At 36.8% G+C, this 22,926-nt stretch overlaps 2 protein-coding genes across 2 annotated transcripts in view; both read right to left on the reverse strand.

The window, feature by feature from the left end:
* Window positions 1-22,926, reverse strand: part of LOC112043181 (prolactin-releasing peptide receptor-like) — a 97,592-nt gene that overhangs the window by 11,671 nt on the left and 62,995 nt on the right. The gene's annotated exons all lie outside the window — the stretch shown is intronic.
* On the reverse strand, window positions 2,992-9,879 carry LOC128198806 (uncharacterized). The gene has a single exon (XM_052885890.1). It carries the CDS (start codon window positions 8,976-8,978, stop codon window positions 3,642-3,644), a length of 5,337 nt encoding a protein of 1,778 aa, XP_052741850.1. The 5' UTR covers window positions 8,979-9,879; the 3' UTR covers window positions 2,992-3,641.

The following is a 22,926-nucleotide window of genomic DNA, read 5'->3' on the forward strand; positions in this document are numbered from 1 at the left end:
CATATATAGTATTACATTTGGGAACACTCAGTAACGCTGTGTGTCGACGTAGTGGTCTAAAAGATGAAGCGTTGATAGAAAAATTTGACAACAAGGAAGGGCAATCCAGTCTGCCTGTTAAAATTGCTTGAAGCAGTAACATATCACTCAAGTTTCTTCTCCTTTCTAGTGTGTCAATTTTGTAATGCCTGCAAGCATCCTCATAACTATTAAATATTTTAAATTCCTTGAATGCCAAATATTTAAGGAATTGTTTTTGGATGGACTCAAGCCGTTGTGTGTGTATGACATAGTAGGGCGACCAGATGTTGCTAGCGTATTCAAGGGTACTTCGGACATACGCGAAGTATAGTGTTTTTATGGCTTCAATATTATTAAAGTTGCGTGTTACTCGCTTTATGAAACCGAGTTGTTTGTACGCTTTGTCAAACAACTCGGTTTCATAAGTATACCTCAACCTTTTTGTATTTCCATTCATCATTTTTAAACAATAGAAATTTAAATCAGAATTCTGTTACCAGCTACGAGTATGTACTTTAAGATAAATCTCGTCGGGAAGCACTACCACCATATTTACTCCTTTCTCCAAGCTATGTTCCACTCTGAATGGTGTGGTGCCGATGGAATAGACACCACTAAGACTTTTACCTTAGGTTTTTTAGAAACGGAATGATGACTAGGTTGGATTGGACTATATTGATTTATATAAGACATTCGGGTAATTAAGATCGTTATAGTCAATATTAAGTAATTAATACAAAAAAGATTGTCTGGATGTTTGTAAAATCAATACGATTATGAAATTCCAAAATCAATTTAAAAACTTTTATCGTAGTTCGATGAAAAATCGTACATTTTTAGCTTTCTTACATAACATTCAATGTGACAATTTTCATTTTAATTAATTTAATATACATACATACATTTCATTTATATACATTAGAATACCCTTAATATACTTATATACAAACTACCATCACCCCTAATTTATGTAGTTAAAACCTACTGAGATTGGCCGTAATTTCTTATTTTTATTTGACATAAAGACTGCTTACTTAAAGAAACACGTTACGTTATATAAAACACAAACAAGCTTTTTTAAAAATGTTTGTATGTCTGGCTTTCTGTTTGATACGGCCGAAACGATTTTAACGAGACTTCCATTGAAAGATAGAGCAATATACTGTACAATAAGACTGATTTTTATCCCGACAAATACATGGTTCCTGCGGGATTAGTGAACAACTAAATTTCACGTGAACGAAGTCGTGGGCGTCTGCTCTTCAACACAAGTATACCTCGTGCGCATTAACTTGACACCTAGATACCAAACACAGTACGAACATCATTAGAGCCAGGTGTCAAGGTAATCCGCACGAGATGTAGTATGAATGCTGAATGTCGTACATAGATATTTACGATATTCAGCCTATTTCAGTTTAATTATGTCCCGACGTTATGATGTCACTCGCGTTGTCATGGCAACCGCACGTCAGTTACAACCATGCGTGACAATGACAAATTATAACTGCCATGCAAATTTGCCTTTTCTGACAATGTAATAAGATTCACGTTTACAATAATAACTATTTGATTTTCCATGATTTTCATATTATTTTCTAGATTCAGGTAAAGAAAAATTAGGTTTGCTAAGCTGGGATTAACGGATTTGTATCTTTTTCGTTTGACATATTTGATCTTTCTATATAATTTATTGTACTACCCTGATCGAGTTTGACTTTTTGTTAGTTCGTTACGACTTAACTCAAAAACTACTCGACCGATTTTAAAAATTCTTTCATTGATAAAAAGTTACATCTTTACCGTAACTTATGCTAATTTTTGTTCCCTTACTCCTACAGCTACGCTTTCAAAATATTCATCATCATCATCATTATCAACCCATATTCGGCTCACTGCTGAGCTCGAGTCTATTCTGAGAATGAGAGGGGTTAGGCCAATAGTCCAATACGGATTGGCAGACTTCACACACGCAGAGAATTAAGAAAAATCTCTGGTATGCATGTTTGCCTTCACCGTTTGAGACACGTGTTATTTAAATTCTTAAAGTGCACACAACTGAAAAGTTGGAGGTGCATGCCCCAGACCGGATTCGAACCCACACCCTCCGGAATCGGAGGCAGAGCTCATATCCACTGGGCTATCATGATTCAAAACATTAGGAGATAAGTAAGGTTAAAATGTTGTGAGAGTAAAGTTAAAATCAAAGTTACGAGAGCTCTACCGTAGGTATTACAAAATATGTTTTCGCATTTAATAGATGCATTATTATCATATGCTAGCTTTGGAAATATTACTCTTAGATAGTCGTGAAAAAAATTCATCATAAAATATTTAAGTTCTGATGCTACTAGCCGACAAGAAGAGATACGGATAAACAGTAACAACAATACAAGATCTCGCTTCTCTGTTGATAATTTCAATTTATATACTGGACAAATGGAAATAGTTCCACAAAGGAGTCGTGGGACTATGCCAGTAACGCTTCAGCACAAATGCGTTATACACGCTCCACACTCGCGGCGCGGACGCCGTGAGAGGTGTTTTTTTTCTTTTCTGATTGTGCAAGTGCCGTAGGCTCCTTATGGGACTTCAGCGGCGTCACTGGAGGGTTTCGGCGAGCGCAGAAGCACCGCCTGATGGGGCCCGAAGGCAGAAGCAGAGTAGATGGGTGGAACGACTCTCTAAGGGCGTCTCCTCTGAGACTCGGACCTCGGCTTAGAGGGCTGTTCGAGAAGGGTGTTTTGGCCTGAGTGTATTAGTCCGGGCGCCTTCGAGAATGTGAGTTAAAAAACCCACGTCTGGGTGACGTCACATATCGGGGTCGTGAGATGTGACTGTCGAGGCGTTCGCGGGTTTCGCGGAGTTATTAGTGTCGCCGCACAAGGCAGGTATGTCTTAATCACAATGCGCCGCAACCTAAAGCTAAAAGTGACGGCACTGGCCGTGTCCATGTACCTACATTGGTGGTAATTTACGTTAACTTCGATCGATAGCTTCGTTGGAATACACCCGGAATGATAAGATACGGGATAGGAAGGAACTCACGTGATCTTCGACCCGTTCTTTTGTCCAGGATGCGTCCACCATAAGACTTAAACAGCGGGTGCGTGGCAACACAAAACAAGCAAAATTGATTCACAGTCTATTATTTATAAGAAGCACTCAACTTGTTAGTTTTTAATGATTTATCCACAAAACACACGCGTACACGGCTTTTTGTGATGGCGGTAAAATATTTCTCAGCGTGCGCACGACCAGCTCTCAACGAATTAGCGGGGCGACTCCAACCATTGTCGATCGCAGCAGGCGAACGTGCGTAACGTGAGATGGAAGATAGGGGAAAGGATAAAATGAAGCAGGACAGCTATCGTAGCTACACTTTAATTTCTACCATTCCCCCGCCTGTGAGCTACTAAGCTCGCAATAAAAAAATAAAGAAAATAGCGAAAGTACATAATACAAATAAACAAATTATACGTATAAGTACTTAGAGACACATATTTATGAGTTATAAATATTAATAGCGATAAATAATATAGTTAATAATAAAATAATTCTGATAAATTAATAGATATTTAATACAATAAGACACTTACTTAAAATAACGTAAGACTAGTCTATTGCGCAGGCAAAGGACAAAGCTTCACCATAGGCCGAATGAAGAGTCCAGTTTTAGTCTTTACTTCAGCGACTCTAGTAATCCCATCCTTGCCAGGGAATATGCGTGTTATAATGCCCAATGGCCATTGCAAGGGCGGAGCGTTATCTACGTTAATAAGGACCACAGTCCCTGCCTTAACCGAAAGAGACGTAGTATTCCATTTTTCGCGTGTTTGGAGGGTGTGTAAGTACTCAACCCTGAAGCGTTTCCAAAATGATTGAATTAGCGAATCTAAAAGCATAAATCTACTAAGTAACCGTTCCTTTTCACCACTAAGATCGGGCGCAGGTAAATACTCTAAAGGCACTCTATATAAAAAGTGAGCTGGCGTTAGTGCAGAAGGCTCAGAAGGGTCCGTACTCGCAAGGTAAAGCGGCCTACTATTTAATATCGCTTCAATTTGTGTAACTACTGTAAGCATCTCTTCATACGTCAAAATCTGCTTACCTATCACTTTAAAAAGAAGGGATTTTGCACTTTTTATGTTGCTTTCCCATATGCCCCCAAAATGGCTCCCAGTGGGAGGATTTAGTTTCCAGATTATGCGGCGTTTAGCGAGTTCAGTACTAAAATCCTTATAATACTCATCACTTTTTAATAGCGAAAATAATTCATCAAAATATCCTTTCGATGAAACGAAATTAGTCCCATTATCACTATATATAAATTTACAATTTGCACCAGATCTAGAGATAAATCTCTTAAATAAATTTAAAAATGAAGCGGAACTAAGATCAGGTGCAAGTTCAAAGTGAACTGCTTTGGTAACCAGGCATATAAAGATACAAAGATAAGCTTTTTGCTTATGTATACCTCGGCCTCTACATAGAGTAATGTAGAGCGGACCTGTGAAGTCCACGCCTGTATAGGTATAAGCGTTAGCCTGCTCTATGCGACATGGCGGCAAATTAGCCATAAACGGGAATATTTGCTTAGGATTTAATCTATAGCATTTGATACATTTATGTATGCGTTGTTTTATGGCGCGCCTCGCGGATAAAATCCAATATTTTTGTCTAGTTATAGAAAGTAAAATCTGAGGACCTGCATGTAAATTTTCACGGTGGTAGTAATCAATTAACAAATCGATTATATGACCTTTTCTAGGTAATAAAATCGGATGTTTATGACAATAATCTAAAGAGGAATAAGTTAAGCGACCACCTACGTGAAGAATATTATCGCGAATAAACGGATTTAATTTTTGAATAGCACGCGAACACGAAATTCCTTTTTTTAGTTTTTGAATATCCTCATAGAAATTTGTATTTTGAACAACTTCAATGACTTTTGTTTCTGCGACATTTAAATCTTCCGCGGTAATATGAATTCCTTTAGGTAATTTCTTGAGAAATTTCAATAAAAAGACAACCGATCTCAGATACTTATGCCAAGAAGAAAACTTAGTACTTAACGTCAGTAAAGGATGTTCATCTACACTTCGCATGACAAGAGATATAGATTTCTGTTCTGGAAGCGCAGAGGCGTTAGGTGAGAATTTCTGAACGGGCCATTGATTAATAGGCGATGAAGCCCATGTTGGCCCATTGAACCAGAGTTCATGGGTTAATAATTGCGAAGGCAATAGTCCACGAGATATACAATCTGCAGGATTCTCTATACCAGAAATATGATAGAGATCATCGGTACACAATAGTTCCTGAAACTGCGATATTCTATTAGCAATGTAAGTTTGAAATCTGTGAGGTGAGGACTTTAACCAACACAGAGCGACAGTAGAGTCTGAAAATACAAAAATATTGTCTACAGGTTGTCGCGATATTAAAGTATCATATACGTTGCGAACTAATTTTGCAAGTAATACAAGAGCGTTTAACTCTAGTCTAGCCAGCGTAACTAAACTAGAGGGAGAAGACACACGTGATTTAGAGCAAACTAATGAAATGATAGGTTTATTATCTCCATTTGTCACGTGTGTATAAATTACACAACCATACGCCTTTTCACTGGCGTCGGCGAATGCGAGTAAAGATAAATTAGAGTTATTTTCTACACCAAGGTGTCGCGGAATTTTAAGCTTTGATAAAAGAGGCAGCTCATCTATAAATTGTAACCAAGCCTCTATAATATGAGAAGGGAGCGTTTCATCCCATGACAACTTTAAAATCCATAATTCCTTAATTATCAATTTGGCGTATAAAATCACAGGCCCAACGAGTCCTAAGACATCGTAGAGTTGAGCAGTTGCGGAGAGAATAGAGCGTTTCGTCCATTTGAGCGAGGGGGGAGATACAAAAAAACTTAAACTATCATGAACGGGAAACCAATGTAATCCTAAAATCTTAAAGGTGTGTTCGTCGTCAAACGATATTCCTTCAGACTGTCGGTGCGTTTGAGGTATGTTACGTAATAATTCAGGAGAGTTACTAGTCCATTTAATTAAATCGAACCCTCCGGACTTAAACATTTGGATCAACTGCTCAGCCTTCTCTACTGCTTCTGAAGGATCAGAGGCAGAGGAAGCGAGGTCGTCCATATAAACATCTCTTTCGATTATCGCTGCGGCCGCGGGCCATCTATCCTTCTCTCTTTTAGCCAATTCGCGTAACGTGCGAAGCGCTAAAAAAGGAGACGAACGCAATCCGAAAGTAACGCGATTAAACTCGTAGATTTCTAGTGGTTCATTATTAGAAAATCTAAATAAAATTCGCTGAAATTTACGATGAGCGGGGAGAACTTCAATACATAAATACATTTGTTTCACATCTGCGAAAAAAGCGATTTTAAAGAGGCGAACGTTTATTAAAATATTAAATATTTCAGCTTGCAAGTTGCAGCCTGTATGAAGTAAATCATTTAAAGATATATTAACATCAGTTTTCATAGAAGCGTCTAGAACAATTCTAAGTTTGGTAGTCGCTTTGTCGTCCCGTATAACAGGCCTATGAGGCAAGTAAAAACCAGGCATAATGCTTTCTTGAGGAGAAATCTTAGAAAGAATACCCTTATCTAAATAATCTTGAATAACTTCGTTATATTTTATTCTTAAATCAGGTGAGTTATTAAACTTCTTCTCAAGGTTGAGAAACCTTCTCTTAGCGGGTATATAAGAGTTACCCAAGCGAACCGGGTCTTCCTTAAAGGGAAGAGATACAATAAAACTGCCATCAGTTTTACGAGTAGTCGTTGTGACATATATTTTTTCACATTCCTGCTCTTCGGGACTCAAAAATTTCTGATGAGGAGCTTCTTCTACCTTCCAGAACCTCTCTAAGAGATTATCTAGAGGTTCACGACTGAAAGCGCAAAAGGCAGAAGTAGATATAAGCCCAGAAGCGATCGGCGCGTCGCCCATGATGACGTAACCGAGCGAGGTTTCTATAGCAGACGGTGAGCTATTCTCAGCGGTAATTTTATTAAAAAGCAAAATATCGCAATATAATTTAACACCAATTAATAAATCAACACAACCTGGTTCTGAAAAACTGTCATCGGCTAATGGAATGTTTTTTATCAAGCTTTCTAGTGCGGACAAGTTTACTTTAGCATCAGGCAATTGAGAAGTAATACCTTCTACCACCAGAGGGCGTATATCGTATACTTTGGTGTCATCGAAGCGTGAGGTGAATTTCAAATTAGAAATCCCAAGTATTTTTTGAGAAGTCCCACCTATGCCCTGTACTTCTGTAAAGCGATTTTGTGAATATACAGGAAGCGATAATTTTTTACAAGAAGCTATAGTAATATAATCACTCTGCGAGCCAGGGTCTACTAGACATCGCAGAAAGTGAGTGCGGCCATAGTTATCAATAACTTTTATTTTAGCGGTACCTAACAATGTAGTTGCGTTGCGTTCATGAAAATCACGAGAAATTGTACATAGCGATGTGTGTCCATTAGCGGACGAGTCATTATTCGACTCATTTTTAGCTTTTTGTGTAGCTACATCAGCGGGTATATTAGCGTAAGAATTAAAATTATTATGAGAGTTAGCGGTTTTATTAGCGGGTAGCGATATAGAATGAGAGTGCGTTGCGTTTTGTGCCGTGTTTATATTAACCAGATCACTATAATTAAATTTATTTGCGTGAGAAAAACATAACAGAGACGAATGTCTCTGGTTACAATGAGCGCAATTGTGAGTCGATAAGCAAGAGGCGGTTTTATGAAGAGTGCTTAAGCAGTTAGTACAATAAGAATTATTTTTTACTACTTGAAATCGTTTTTGCGGCGTTAATTTCATGAAATTCGGACATTTATATAAGTGATTATGCTTTTCATTTTTACATAAAATACATTTAGAGTCTTTAGAGTTTTGAATAGACTCCGTATTCACAAAAGATTTAGTAAATTTTGCGATAGGCGATTTTTTATTATGAGGTTTAGTTGAAACGTGCGAATCAGATGGTTTACTATTACATCCTCTAGAAAGAACCTTACTTTGTTCTTTGACAAATTCTACTAATTGTCCGTAAGAAGGAATTTTTTCTTTGCGATAAGTTATTTCAAAAAGTTTCACCGTTTCGGAATCAAGCTTCAGAAGTGCGAGATGCAATAGGAAAAAATCTGTTAAATTATCCAATTTTAATTGTTTAAGAGCGTCGACGGAGGAGTTGAAAGAATTTAAAAATAGTTCGAGACCAGAAGCGGTATTATTATTTAATGATTTAAAATTCAAAAGTTGATTTACATATGTACCAGCCAATGAACGAGGATCGTCATACTTGTCTATCAAATTTTTCCATATAATAGAATAATTTTCACCCGATACTGGCAACCCTGCGCACACGGATGCCGCAGAACCTTTCAATTTTCCAACTAAATAACACACTTTTTCACTGTCAGAAAGCGTTGGGTTATTATGTATTAAATTCTTGAATTGTTCATAGAATAGCTGCCAGTGAGACGAATCTCCCGAAAAGTCGGGTAATTCAATAGCAGGGAGACTGGATTTCATTGTGGGAAATTTAGAAAGACAAGGTTTTGTAGAATCATTTTTACTATGATAATAGGGTTCCAAAGATTTTTTAATAAAACAAAACATTTCCTCAAATGCGTTCCAACTTTGATAACTGATAACAGCGTTTGGATTTACTTTCATTTGCGCCATAGTATACTGATCCAAATTTAATTCAAACTCCTTACGCAAAACGTCTATATTGGCTGCCTGTACCAATAACGAAGGTAGTTTGCTACTGTCATCGCTAACTAGTAAGGTCAAGTCGTAAATACCTTGTAAGCGGCTAAACATCATTTCTTTCTTCGCTTCTAACAGCTTGAGATGGCATTCATCTGCGCTGTAGCTTGCGGGCAAGACTTCTTTTTTACTCATGATGAAATATTAATTTGTAAATTAATTAAATAAAAGAAAGTAAATACTTCTTCTTTAAATAAGTGTTAAAAAATATTAACAAATAGCGTTATACTAAGATGTCAACAAAAAGTTACTTGAAATCTATTATAAGTATCAAAAGATTTATGCTATAAAATGGAATACTTCGTTTCTCGTAACGAATGAATGAATGAATTCGGAATATGTACCGTTATGTACCTACCTACTAGTTATGACGCGGCGTAATAGTTTAGCGTAATTAGCGTATCGATTTTATTTATATAGCGGAACTAACCGAAGAAAACATCTTATTCTTCGATTATAATAAATATATATATGTGCGGAATAGTATATTATAACAATAATATAAAAATATAATACGAAATAAGAAATAGCGAACTTAGTACGTCACAACGGAGGTAGGTTAGACAACGAAATTATAGTACAAATCCGCTCGAATAGGACCAAAAAATGTTATGGTGGTAATTTACGTTAACTTCGATCGATAGCTTCGTTGGAATACACCCGGAATGATAAGATACGGGATAGGAAGGAACTCACGTGATCTTCGACCCGTTCTTTTGTCCAGGATGCGTCCACCATAAGACTTAAACAGCGGGTGCGTGGCAACACAAAACAAGCAAAATTGATTCACAGTCTATTATTTATAAGAAGCACTCAACTTGTTAGTTTTTAATGATTTATCCACAAAACACACGCGTACACGGCTTTTTGTGATGGCGGTAAAATATTTCTCAGCGTGCGCACGACCAGCTCTCAACGAATTAGCGGGGCGACTCCAACCATTGTCGATCGCAGCAGGCGAACGTGCGTAACGTGAGATGGAAGATAGGGGAAAGGATAAAATGAAGCAGGACAGCTATCGTAGCTACACTTTAATTTCTACCATACATTTTACATGAAAACTACAAATAAGAGGTCGGTAGCAGCGTTTTACAACTGTGACGTGGTTCCCGAGGACACTTTATTATCTTCTAAATATTTCAGATTATCTAATTTCATTATGTAGACCGTTCTGAGTTATTAGTCTCCGCACACGGTAAGCACGCTACAATCACAAATGCCACAACCTAAATTTAGGCCGTAAAATGTGTGAAATGTACAAAGAGGTCGGTGGCAGCGTTAACTATATACAATAACAATAACTTTGGCGTGGCTCCCGTGAACATTTAATTATCTTCAAAATCTTTTAATAAATCGTCCAATTTGAACATAATGCCTATTTTCGTTGGAAAGTGCAAACCAAACGGTGAAACTTTGCCAGTTTAGTAGACACGCCGCATTTGCGCCGTGAATTTACTGCTTGAATTCGTGCCGCGAGTGTAGAGCGCGCTTAACTTTTGCCACATAATTATTTATGCAGTACAATTTTCTCAACACTGTTAAATCTGGAGTGCTAGCCGTTATAATAGTAGAAGAAAGAAGTAGAAGAAGAAGTGGAATGCCCTTCCGGCGTCTGTGTTTCCTGACACGTATAATTTGTGCACCTTCAAGGCAAGAGTGAATAGGCATCTTCTAGGCAAGCGCGCTTCATCTTAGACCTCATTATTGCTTTCCATCAGGCTTGATTGTGGCCACGCGTAAGCCTATACTACATAAAAAAAAAAGAAAAATAGCGCCTAATTAGCTAGTGCTAGCTAACACCTCACGCACCTCCCTTTTCACTCGAGTAGCGAGATCCACAGCTGATCTCCGAGACGTCATAAAAATTACATCCGAATATAACTAATTTTTAATCTATTGATTGATAGCCCAGTGGCTACGGCTACGCTTTCAAAATGGTGATAAATAAAATTAGCTCAGTTAGTTAGCTCAGTGGATATGACCTCTGCCTCCGATTCTGGAGGGCGTAGGTTCTAATTCGGTCCGAGGCATGCGCCTCAAACTTTTCATGTGCATTTTAAGAAATAAATATCACGTGTCTCAAGAGATGAAGGAAAACCATCGTGAGGAAACCTGCATACCTGAGAATTTTCGTGTGTAAAGTCTGCCAATTGGCCCAGCGTGGTGGGCCAGCGTGGATGCCTAGCCCCTCTCATTTTGAGAGGAGACTCGTGCTTAGCAGTGAGCCGATTATGGATTGTTAATCATAATAGCTAATTTCACATGCTCCTAACGTACTTCCTAAGTCATAATCCAAACTTCACAGTTGCCTGAGGGACTTACTATCAATGCTAGGAACTGATAAACTGTCAGCTCTCAAAATGAGGAAGGTCAGTTCTCGTTCTTAAATTGATAAGGAAACTTATATTGAGAGGTATAAATGTCACGCTCTTGAAAAAAAAGGGCTTACTTAAAAGGTCAAAGATTCAATTTATGATTGAGAAGAACATTTTCATAATGAGACGATCAGACGGCATTAGAAATTATTTTTTGACATAAAATTAAGCGCTGAGTTTTTATTGATATAGAAGATGGTCCAAAATTGTATGGAGCCCAGGATCAGTCATTGTACCCTGGCGGAAATAAAAGAAAATATTTTTTTATACTATTTTGTGATTCTTCATTGATTTTTTGATTCATTCTCTTCCAAGAAATGCAACACTAATATGGGTAATAATGGCGTATTGATAACGATTTCAATGCAGTAGTCGATTTGACGTTTGCTGCCAAATGTCATGTCATAGTTGCTATTCGGGCGCCATCTTGATTTAACTCAAAAACTTGGGTTTTAATTTTATTTATTTCTTTTCATGTAGTTAGATTTATTCTCTTATTTAGATTAATTCACTTATTAAATTCTTATATTTTTTAAATTCTAATGATACGGGGTACAAGAGTGGACCTGAAATGGACCATCTCCTTTAATTTTGCCCTCTCTGTTGTAACCGTGAGGACCCATGTGTGATTTTCTTACTCAATGTAACAGTTCGTCAATAAAAAGTACCGTTTTTTTTATATTTGCCATAATATATTTTAAATATAACCAGTATTCCCGTTTCCCTCTAACTAGTCGAGAAATACTGTATTAGGAGTGGGAAAGACAATAAGCCAACGGGGCGGGTATCGAACCACCACCCCTCGGTGATGAGTCCAACCGATTTATCTTTAGCTATTGAGGCTCTCAATAAAACAGAGTAGAAAATAATATCTATTAGGCAGATATATTCATAAATTTAATTAATGCCTAGGTGGCGAGCACTGTTTTAGTTTAAAGTTGTTTATTTATTAAGCTAAAATTAGAACCTAGATAAAATAAATGCAATTATTATAAAAATTGTATGTAAAGCATTACTAAACTAGGTATCTATCAATCTATCGCCAAACAATTTAGAAAATTGTCATAGTGCATAGGCTCTCAACCTTGTTTTGCCTACTGTCCTTTGAGAGTATATTTCTTTACACAAAACCCCTAATTTCATATGCTTATTTAAAAATTATAAATGTTCATAGCATCTAACCTACTAACATTATAACGCGACAGTGTGTATGGATGTTTATAATTCTTTGACGCATTTGATTTGGCTGAAATTTGGAATGATAGAAATCATACAAGTACATAATAAAATGTTTTGGAAATCTTCTTTTGATAATTATATTATTTTAGTATTCCCTACTTTTTTTTTCGCTGGTAAATGCATTTACTCATCCCTGCCAAAGGTGTCACGGAAAGCACCCTCTGGAGGATATGTGGGACTCGCCGGGCTGAGGACCAGAATAACCACTAAAAGCCAGCGCAGCCCACTGCGTCTTAAATGAAGCAACATCAGATCGAATAAGACATTCCACACTGTCGCTTCAACGTTATACTTATGATCTAAAGAAAAGCAACTGAGAGAAGAAAACCAACCAAATCATAAGAAAAATATCGTAACCAAGAAAGAAGAGAAAATGTACTTCATAGGTTAACTAGGTAGACGAATCTCCTTGCCACCCGTAATATACCTACTTCCTGTGTCACCTTAATTCCTTTAATTTTCTGTGTTCTTGGCTTGCTCCTGAAAATTTCGGACCACAAGAGGGCAATATCATACACGTTGAGAACCTATGTCCTAGTGTATCTAATTTGAAGCTTCGATGTACCTACTACAATAATAATCCATGCATTAGCGTGCCAGCAATTTAGACTTGGCCAAAGATAGTGAAGCACTTTGATGTAATATTGGTGCTCAAATATTATTATCGTCAATTTTATCTAATCGGGACACCCATAAAACTTATCGTAGTTACTTAAAGTATTACATGACATGAGTGACACGAATTATTTCTAGTCCAAAATATTTTTCAGCACGCTATGATATCATTTACCGTCATCGTTTTTATAACAAAAACTATAGGAAAACTATTTATCTTAACATTAATGATGTTCTAAATATGTCGTTTTTAGAATTTTATCAGGTTAGCCGACGTCCCGCGGTTTTACATTAAATTTCATAAGAATAATATTCTATAACAAAAAGAGACCACTGTTGAAACTTTATAATGAGGAGCATGGGCTGACAAAATATTTTCATCCTCCATATTCGTTATCAACCTATATTCGGCTCACTGCTGAGCTCGAGTCTCCTCTCTGAGAGGGGTTAGGCCAATAGTCCACCACAGATTGGCAGACTTCACACACGCAGAGAATTAAGAAAAATATTTGGCATGCAGATTTCCTCACGATGTTTTCCTTCACCGTTTGAGACACGTAATATTTAATTTCTTAAAATACACACAACTGAAAAGTTGGAGGTGCATGCTCCGGACCGGATTTGAACCCACACTCTTCTGAATCGAAAGAAGAGGTCATATCCACTGGGCTATCACGCATCCATATTACGAGTACCTAAATATATATAACTCTAAGGTGTCCGACTGACTGACTGACTAACATAGTGATCTATCAACGCACAGCCCAAACCACTGGACGGATCGGGCTGAAATTTGGCATGCAGGTAGATGTTATAACGTAGACATCCGCTAAGAAAGAATTTTGATCAAGAAGAGGATAAAATATGGGATGAAACTTTGTCAAATTTGCGGCGTTTTGGCTGAAATTTGGAATGAAAATAAATTTTACTCTGGATTAACACATTACTTTTCATCCCGGAAAAATCCAAGGTTCCCGCGGGATTTGTGAAAAACTGAATTCCACGCTAGTAATGAAATATTATGTCCTATTAATGCAGGTTCTCTTTCTATTGTAGTTGTGAATGTCAAATTGTTTTATAGATATTATGACAGGCGGAAAACACACAATGGATAAGATAGTAAAATTTTGCATGTTTTGCTTGAATAAATCAATCAAATCAACTTGTAATATCTATTTATAGTTATCGTAAATGGCTCTTTCAATGATTTAAAATCCGTTCAGTACTCTGAGATTAGCGTTTAGACAGACAGACAGATTAGATTAAGGCTAGTGAATAGAGTCGCGGCGGGCTTGATAATGCTCTGATAAAGTTATTGACATTTTATATACTCAGAGGAACAATTATCCGCCGACTTTAATGTACTTACGTCATACTACTGTTTACTGTTGAACGTTGTGCTGCCATGTAAAGGTATACGAGTACTACAAGTATTGTTAAATTACTATTGTTAAATTGTAAACACCAGAATGATACAATCTTCATTTCAAATTGTTGATACGTGTTAAGGGTAATTAAGGGTCATTAGAGACAGACAGACTGAGAACAAAGTGATCTTTTGATCTACTGAACTGTACGGATTATGTTTTTCCTTTTGAGGTTCGAAATCCTAAAAAACGGGTGATTGAAAAAGCGATTTCAGGAAGACTGGTTACGATCATAACTACCACAAAAAATCTTTGATTAAAGCATTAAAGTCGAGCTGTTTTGAAGGAGTGCGGCAGGAGATTTTAATAAATTATGGAAGATTAAAATAGAATGTCTCGTATACGTAATGAAATTATACATGTATAGACGAGCAAGATATTTAGAGCATTTGCACAGATTTGTACTCGTAGGTAGTACTTGGACATGCATGGAATGAAATGCCTTATTTCCTCGGTTCTTGCATGCACTGTAAAGGTCTGGAATGCTTCGCCGTCTCTCTACGTAAAAAGCTTCAATAGCTCTCCCATTGAAGAACATTACTTGAATCAGAGGGTTCTTGGATTTAATTTCCATCTATTAGACTATTTTTCCAATGAATTTTCATCTGAATGTATATTTGCATAACATTTATTCAGTACTAGCTGACGCCACGTGGTTCCCATTCTCGTAAGAATACTGGGATAATCTATAGCCTATATAGTCTTCCTCTATAAATGGGCTATCTAATACTGAAAGAATTTTTCAAATCAGACCAGTAGTTTCTGAGATTAACGCGTAAAAACAAAAAGTTGTAATTTTTTAATGTTCATAAATAGTTCATTATCGTCCTACTAGATTTAAAATATATTTTTCATATTTTTTTGAGACGTGATTACATGAAAATTTTAGTTTTTAAATATATTTTTTGTCCATACGAGCCAAAACGCCTGTCGGCCATGATGGTCTATATTTCAACTGTTTCATGACGTGACTATAACAAATCCCTTACAAATGAAGCGTTTGGCAAAAATAATAGATAACAATTAGTTTGACCTTTAATACATCCAGTGTGTTAGTGACGTCACAAAATGGACGATAGCGTAATTGAGGTTTGGAAAATTTAAAAAAATACGTGATATTTCAATTAAGTTTTATAAGAAATCCTGAACTTTTATTAATTGATATCGATATATTTTGGACCCTTATATGGAATAAGGGTCCATACTACACGAAATTAATATTGTTTATATTAAATTTGATATGAGTCAACTACCCTATTGTCCAAATGAAAATTCTGTTTCAAACATTATCTAAACAGTAATCAGACGGCGTACTCATTATATTCCGTTTCAAAATTGTATTTTATTTGTTTAACATAATTAACTAAATTAGCATTGTTGTCCTGAAACTATTTCATTTACCAAATTCCATGTTAACAAGCCGTGTTTGTAAGCTAATTGGGAATATTTTGCTGGAGTTCTTTTGTTGAGTCTTCATCATGAGCCTTTTTTAACGACTCACTACAGGACAAGACTTTAAAGAAGAGGGGATATGAACTAAGGAGCTTAGACCCACCGCGCTGTTCCAATACAGGTTGGAGGGCTAAGGGAAACAATAATGTTGTATTAAGTGTTAATGATAATGACCAGGACCGACCACGGTGATGTAACATCACGATACTCCCATTCGGGCTGAGAATTTATAGAAGAAAGCTATAACTCAATCCAAGATTCGAACCTAGAACATTTAGATCCGAAGCCACATGTGTCGCTGCAGCGGCCTGCATATAAATATCAATGATATGCCAGACGGCGCGCTCCGGCGCCGCACTGCAAGCACATTTTCTGCCTCGGGGAAGCACTGCAAGCACACTTTCTGCCACGGCGAAGCACTGCAAGCACACTTTCTGCCTCGGCGACGTACTGCGGCGCCGCACACCGATATGTACAGCGATGCGGCAAAATGTCTCCGGCGCGGCGCCGCACTACACCGTGTGGTTTCACTCTTAGAGGCTCCGTTCACGTAACCCAATGTAGCCCAGTAGGTAGGGCTATGAAATATTTGAACTCTTCAAAAAATTCTTAGAAGCAGCCTGGAGTTGCTGTTGAAATATTCGATTATATAGACGTTTAATAAGTTAATGAGTGGGTGGTACGAATTTAATTCATCAAGTTCCAAGTTCGATCTTAAATTATGTCAAACACAAACAGTACTTGGTACATAAATATAAACCAGTTTAGACCGTGTCTCAATAAACCGATTATTCTTGTAAGCCTCGTCTGCGCTAAGCTAAGCATAAGTACCCTCAATCATGTCTAAATTTAGTTGAGTTCGTGAATTTCGTGTCTACATTTTAGCAAGCTAGATTATAGTAATAGACTAAGAGCCCGTGGACCCCAGACTTTTATAAAAGCTGAAAGTTTGTCAGCTCATGCTCCTACTATTCTCGTAAGTAAGTACGGTAACCATTTAAGGAGTTTGGACCGTGGTGGCAAAAAAAAATACAATTACAAAGAAAATAATATATCGGAGAAAGACTGAATCAAGGAGGAGAGAGAGAGAGGAGAGATACTCAATCTCACGCCTTGATATCGGGAATACTAACTCCTTCGAGCCGAATACCGGAATTTCGTATCCTATGTACTGATATCGTATACTGTGCACTATTATCGTGGTAGGTATGTTTCGACTAGGTTCTACACTTTACATCAGGGATGGCAAATACACATAGTAACACTATTAATCATCACCGAAATAATCACTTGACTGACTTCTACTGGTCTACCCTCTCATTACACTATTGATCAAGTATAGCGCTCATTTATTTGGTAGCTAAACGTTAAAAATAGCAGAATGCATGTGTTCTGTATTTTGTTTTTCTGTTTTAAGGGCTTATTGAAATATTTAGAAAACAATAGAATATATAAATAAATTAAACGGCCATAAAACACTCAGCTGTTTTATAATATGCCTGATAGCGTTTGTCCAGCCAAGAGCGTAGTTCTTATTGCCTATTGATTAATCATTTGTATGTTTGATTTGCGGTCGACAGAGACTGATTACGATCGTAATTTGTTTGGTTTGCGCAATAACAGTTCAGTAATTACTGTAAACCCGAGGGTTAATTGTGCAATGTAGTCGCAATTTATAAAGCTTCCGTTTTGACAGTTGAAATCATTCGCCGGTTTGTACAAAGCTTCAATAGCTTCTATTAATAAACATGGATTAAGAATTATTAAATCTCAACTTTCTTTCTATTTATTTAAAATATTAAAGATTTGTAATACTGATAAGATGTTGTTAGGTTAGCTAATTACGTAATAACTTGTAACAGAAGATCCCATAATTACGGAAGGAATAAAGTAATCGCCTGGGTATTACATGGATCTTACAACTTTTTATGGTAGAATATGTGATTGCGAAAATTGCTACATTCTACAAGTGTTGTTTTTATGACATTGTATGTTTTAGGAAACACAGACTCAGGAAGGGCATTCCACATCTTAGCAGTTCTCATTAGAAACTTAGTTGACTGGACGTCGACAACAAATTTTCAAGGCGTCTCGCTGTTCTGTGGTAAAATGGGGAATAAAACTAGATTTTAAAGTTCCTGTGCACTCTCCAAAGTATATCCGGTAACATACCAATAAACAGGCGACGTTGCCTCGGTGTAACTTTCCAGTTTCACTCAAGATAACATAAAAAAAAACAATTCGGTCAAATGATGCAAACAAGCCGAGCAAATATCGTATATTTTCAAAAGTCCCCAAATAGCATGAATGGCGTATTTCTCTTTTGATGAGTTTCCGTCGTAATATACGAACGACTGTAGGCGAATAATGATGATGATGTAGGCGAATAATCAGTGTCGCTTTCAGACTCAGTATTATTGTTGTACACATAATATTGTCGCGAAATTACCATTCATGTTTGTCAATAGTGCTAACATTCAAACAACGACATTTATATCGTGAAGGTTAATAGACAAATTTCAAAAAATAGCAACGCAATCGGAAATAACAATCACGATATTTTTTACTAGACTAGCTGACGCCGCGCGGTTTCACCCGCGTGGTTCTCGTTCCCGTAGAAATACGGGGATAATATATAGCCTATAGCCTTCCTCGATAAATGGGCTATCTAACGCTGAAATAATTTTTCAAATCGGACCTGTAGTTCCTGAGATTAGCGCGTTCAATCAAACAAACAAACACACAAACTATTCAGCTATACATATTAGTATAGATATAGGGCAAATCAAAACCATCAAAACTGAGGCGAACAAATGTCTTAACTTCATTCAGTCGATTATTAAACAACGATAATTTAAAACACATAATATGCACAATTTTGTATTTACTTTGATATCATCAGTTTTTACTTTCTCAGCTCAGTGTAGTCGCTAAAGGTCGACTTCTACGGTGATTTTGTAAGCACGTAATATATCTATATTATAAAATAATCATTGGCTATCTCTTTCATTACAGATATCAGATTTTTAATAACCAGTTCCGACCGCCGGATATCCAAGGCCGGTCATTAATTACACAAGCAGTCGCTAATTGTGATCGCGTAACTTTTCATTTGGGCCCGTCCGCTAATGGCATACTACGTGTTTATCTCTGCTATGATATATCGCCGTCATATTATATTTCCAAAGGCAATTTTCAGGGCGACACAACAGCCAACAACCTTCGTTATTCAGTAGTATTTTCTCGTAGGTAATAACTCTAATATTACGAAAGAGAATAATTGTCAAATAAAATAACTTAATGAAAATTAAGTCCAAAATATATAACTACCTATGAATCTAGTAAACAACAAAATACTCCTATATCTTCCATTGAAAATAATTGTTATTCGCAAACTAAGTATTCAATATTTATACCGTCTAATAATTAATAAAACTCCGCGACATCTTTTCGTCCAAAATTCCTCAGTGCCTGAAGACGAAAGTCTTCGAACAGTGCGTGTTGCAAGTGATGACTTACGGATCCGAGACTTGGTCCCTAAGTGTGCCCTCATAAAAAGGCTTAAGGTCACTTAGCGGGCGATGGAGCGAGCTATGTTTGGGGTTTCTCTGCGTGATCGAATCAGAAATGAGGAGATCCGTAAAAGACCCAAAGTCACTGATATAGCTCAGCAAGTCGCGAAGCTGAAGTGGCTATGGGCAGGTCACATAGTTCGAAGAGTCGATGGACATTGGAATCCCAAGGTGCTGGAATGGCGACCTCGCGTGGAAAGCGCAGTGTTGGTCGAATCCCCACTAGGTGGACCGAGGATATCAAGCGGGTTGCAGGGAGCTGCTGGATCCTCGCGGCTCAAGAACGTTTTGTTTGAAAGTCTATGGAAGAGGCCTATATCCAGCACTGGACGTCCATCGGCTGTTAATGATAAATTAATAAACAACTTGCAGTAATATATTTAAAAGATACTCCTAATCTATAAAAACTTATTAAGTGACTTATGTAAAGATGCTATCCTAACTTACACTTTTCCTCCTGTATTAATTATAAAGATTTAAGGATCACTAATTTTCTTTCCGTGATAGCCCAGTGGATATGACCCCTGCCTCCGATTCCGGAGGGTGTGGAATGGAACGACCAACATATCAGCCATGCAAAAGTATGCATAGCATATGCATCATCGTTACCAACCTATATTCGGCTCATTGCTGAGCTCGAATCTCCTCTCAGAATAAGAGGAGTTAGGCCAATGGTCCACCATGCTGGCCCAATGCGGATTGGCAGACCACACACACAGAAAATTGAGAAAATTAGCAGGTATGCAGGTTTCCTCAACAACTTGGAAGTGCATGATCCGGACCGGATTCAAACCTACACCCTCCGGAATCGAAAGCAGAGGTCATATCCACTTTGCTATCACGGCTCTTATAGCATATGCATAGTGTTGCCTAATCGCATCTCCCTTTTGTTTCTTCCCACATATAAGACGCGCTAATAAATTTCGGTTTCGAATCCGGTCCGGGGCATGCACCTCCAACTTTTCAGTTGTGTGCATTTTAAGAAATTAAATATCACGTGTCTCAATCGGTGAAGGAAAACATCGTGGGGAAACCTGCATACCAGAGAATTATCTTAATTCTCTGCGTGTGTGAAGTCTGCCAATCCGCATTGGGCCAGCGTGGTGGACTATTGGCCTAACCCCTCTCATTCTGAGAGGAGACTCGAGCTCAGCAGTGAGCTGAATATGGGTTGATGACGACGAATTTTCTACGGTAGTTTTGTCACCAAGTTTCGACTTATAAATTGAGTACTTCAACAAAGCAATGTAATAGTACCAAACTTTATTACAAACGGAGTGAGAAATTCTGAGAAATTGAAGAGTGAATCCTTCTTACTAATCCTTTGACGTGTTTAATAAATCCCAAGTGACATCAGCTGAAGATGAGTCCCTTTGAAGTTATAAATCTATTAAACTTGAATGAAGCCAATTAGTGTTAGTTTTAAATTAACAGGTTTTGAAGTATTCTTCGGTGCTTGAGACTGATTTGTGTAATACAAAGTTAGAAGATTTCCATACGTACTACCTATATACTGGAGGAGTTTAATACAGACTGTAGGAGCTTGAAAATTTTTAGTTAATAGATAATAATGAATTTCAGTACACTCAGAAAAATAAGCTACTTAAATGAGATACTTACGTAAGGAGCTTGCACATTACTATTTACTACAGGTGCAGCATACGTACAACTGGTGCCGTATACTTAGTGATGATGCAGCTTACTGTGAAGTATAAAAGCAACACCATGTTACTTAAGAAGCTTGTATCCTAACGTACGCTATTCCTTCTGTATTAATTGTAAAGATTTAAGGATCAATAATTTTCTTTCTGTGCCGTCATTACGCACGGTAGTTTTGTCTCCAAGTTTCGACCTATAAATTGAGCACTACTTACAACATAGTGCCGGCTTTAAGCGTAATAGTGTCTGGTTTACTACGTATTTTAAGTATGGCGCACTAGGTTTTTTTTTTCAGTGTACAAAGCTTTTATACTGTATATAATTAATATACAATTGAAATGGAAATAATGTGACAATTACAACGATGTAGATAGGTACTATGTACATTCAGTAGTAGCTATTATGATAATGAAAACAATGTATGGCGTGCGTCCCCACATTAATACAACTATTTTATGCATCACCTGACTGACCTACGAATAAATTACTATGCAAATTTTTAACTGCATACTGACACGTTTTTAAAATGTTATCGTACAAATATACAAACAAAACTACACAAACATACATATTTAGTTATTTTACTATATTATTTTTTACGCTCATAGATTAATAATAATTAAACTTCAATAATTAATTTATAAAAAAGTTGCATAAATGGCAAAGATTTTCAACAACAACCGTTTAGTTAATCGGCTGTTTATAGACTCGTGATAAATTCATAAAAATAGAGCAATTGTTTTTTTTAATTCTTACATTACATTATTTAAATAATTAATGAATTAATAAGAGTATGAAAATGTTCAACATCTTGGTTTTAACCTCTGGTGTCTATAATAAAAGACCGAAATTCGGTGCAAACGTTTCTTAATCTTCCATTCCTTTGAATATTGAGTGCTAAAATTAATATTTTAACTTATCTCAATATCTTTAATTAAAGACTTCGCTTTAATCGCAACGATTGAATATTCCTGAACTGAATAATTATTTTGCTCCGTCACCTGCAGATCATAAGGAAGTTCGTTTGATCTTATTCGGGATCATTTGATTCGCTATAGCTGCTCTGTCTTGAGTTCCTTCATGATAATACTCATCACTTCATAGCAAAAGAAAAAAAGGTAAATCTACAAAGAGATAATTTATTCGATTATTCGCTTTATTTTTTATTAGTTTGACTTTCGTTAAAAAGATAAAATGTATTTTATAGTAGGTACCTAACCTATCTAACTACCTATAAAATTACTAGCCGATCCGGCAAATAGATGTTGGCCGATTCTAATATACAAAATATCATAAAAATAAAAATTCACTCAATATAAACGGTTTTTAACGGTTTAAGGACGGTCTAAGGGTGGATGAAGTCTTAAGAGTCCGCTTGTAAAATATATGATTAAATAACTGAATGTTTAGTTCTTCGTACGTTCTTATTTATTTATATAATCTATACTTATAATAAAACTGGTCAAATTCTATACAATAATTTGCAATTTGAGATTTTACTTATACCATTTGTAACACCAAACGTTACCGTGGCATAACGGACGCCAACGCCATCTACGAATTCTGTACATTTTGTACATTCTGTACATTGAAGATATTTTGCAGCTAAAAATATTTTTTTTCGATTTTTTGTCTGTCTGTCTGTCCGTGTTTTTTTTGTTATTCGGACATCACGCTGAAACTACTGAATGAATTCAAATGAAACTTGGCACAGTTTAAGACCATAGTACGGAGAAAGTTATAG

This window comes from Bicyclus anynana, chromosome 15 (genome assembly GCF_947172395.1).
Source record: "Bicyclus anynana chromosome 15, ilBicAnyn1.1, whole genome shotgun sequence".
NCBI lineage: Eukaryota > Metazoa > Arthropoda > Insecta > Lepidoptera > Nymphalidae > Bicyclus > Bicyclus anynana.

What these genes read in the sequence shown, in the direction of transcription:
- LOC128198806 (XM_052885890.1), bottom strand. Translation starts at nt 8,978, where the DNA reads ATGAGTAAAAAAGAAGTCTTGCCCGCAAGCTACAGCGCAGATGAATGC.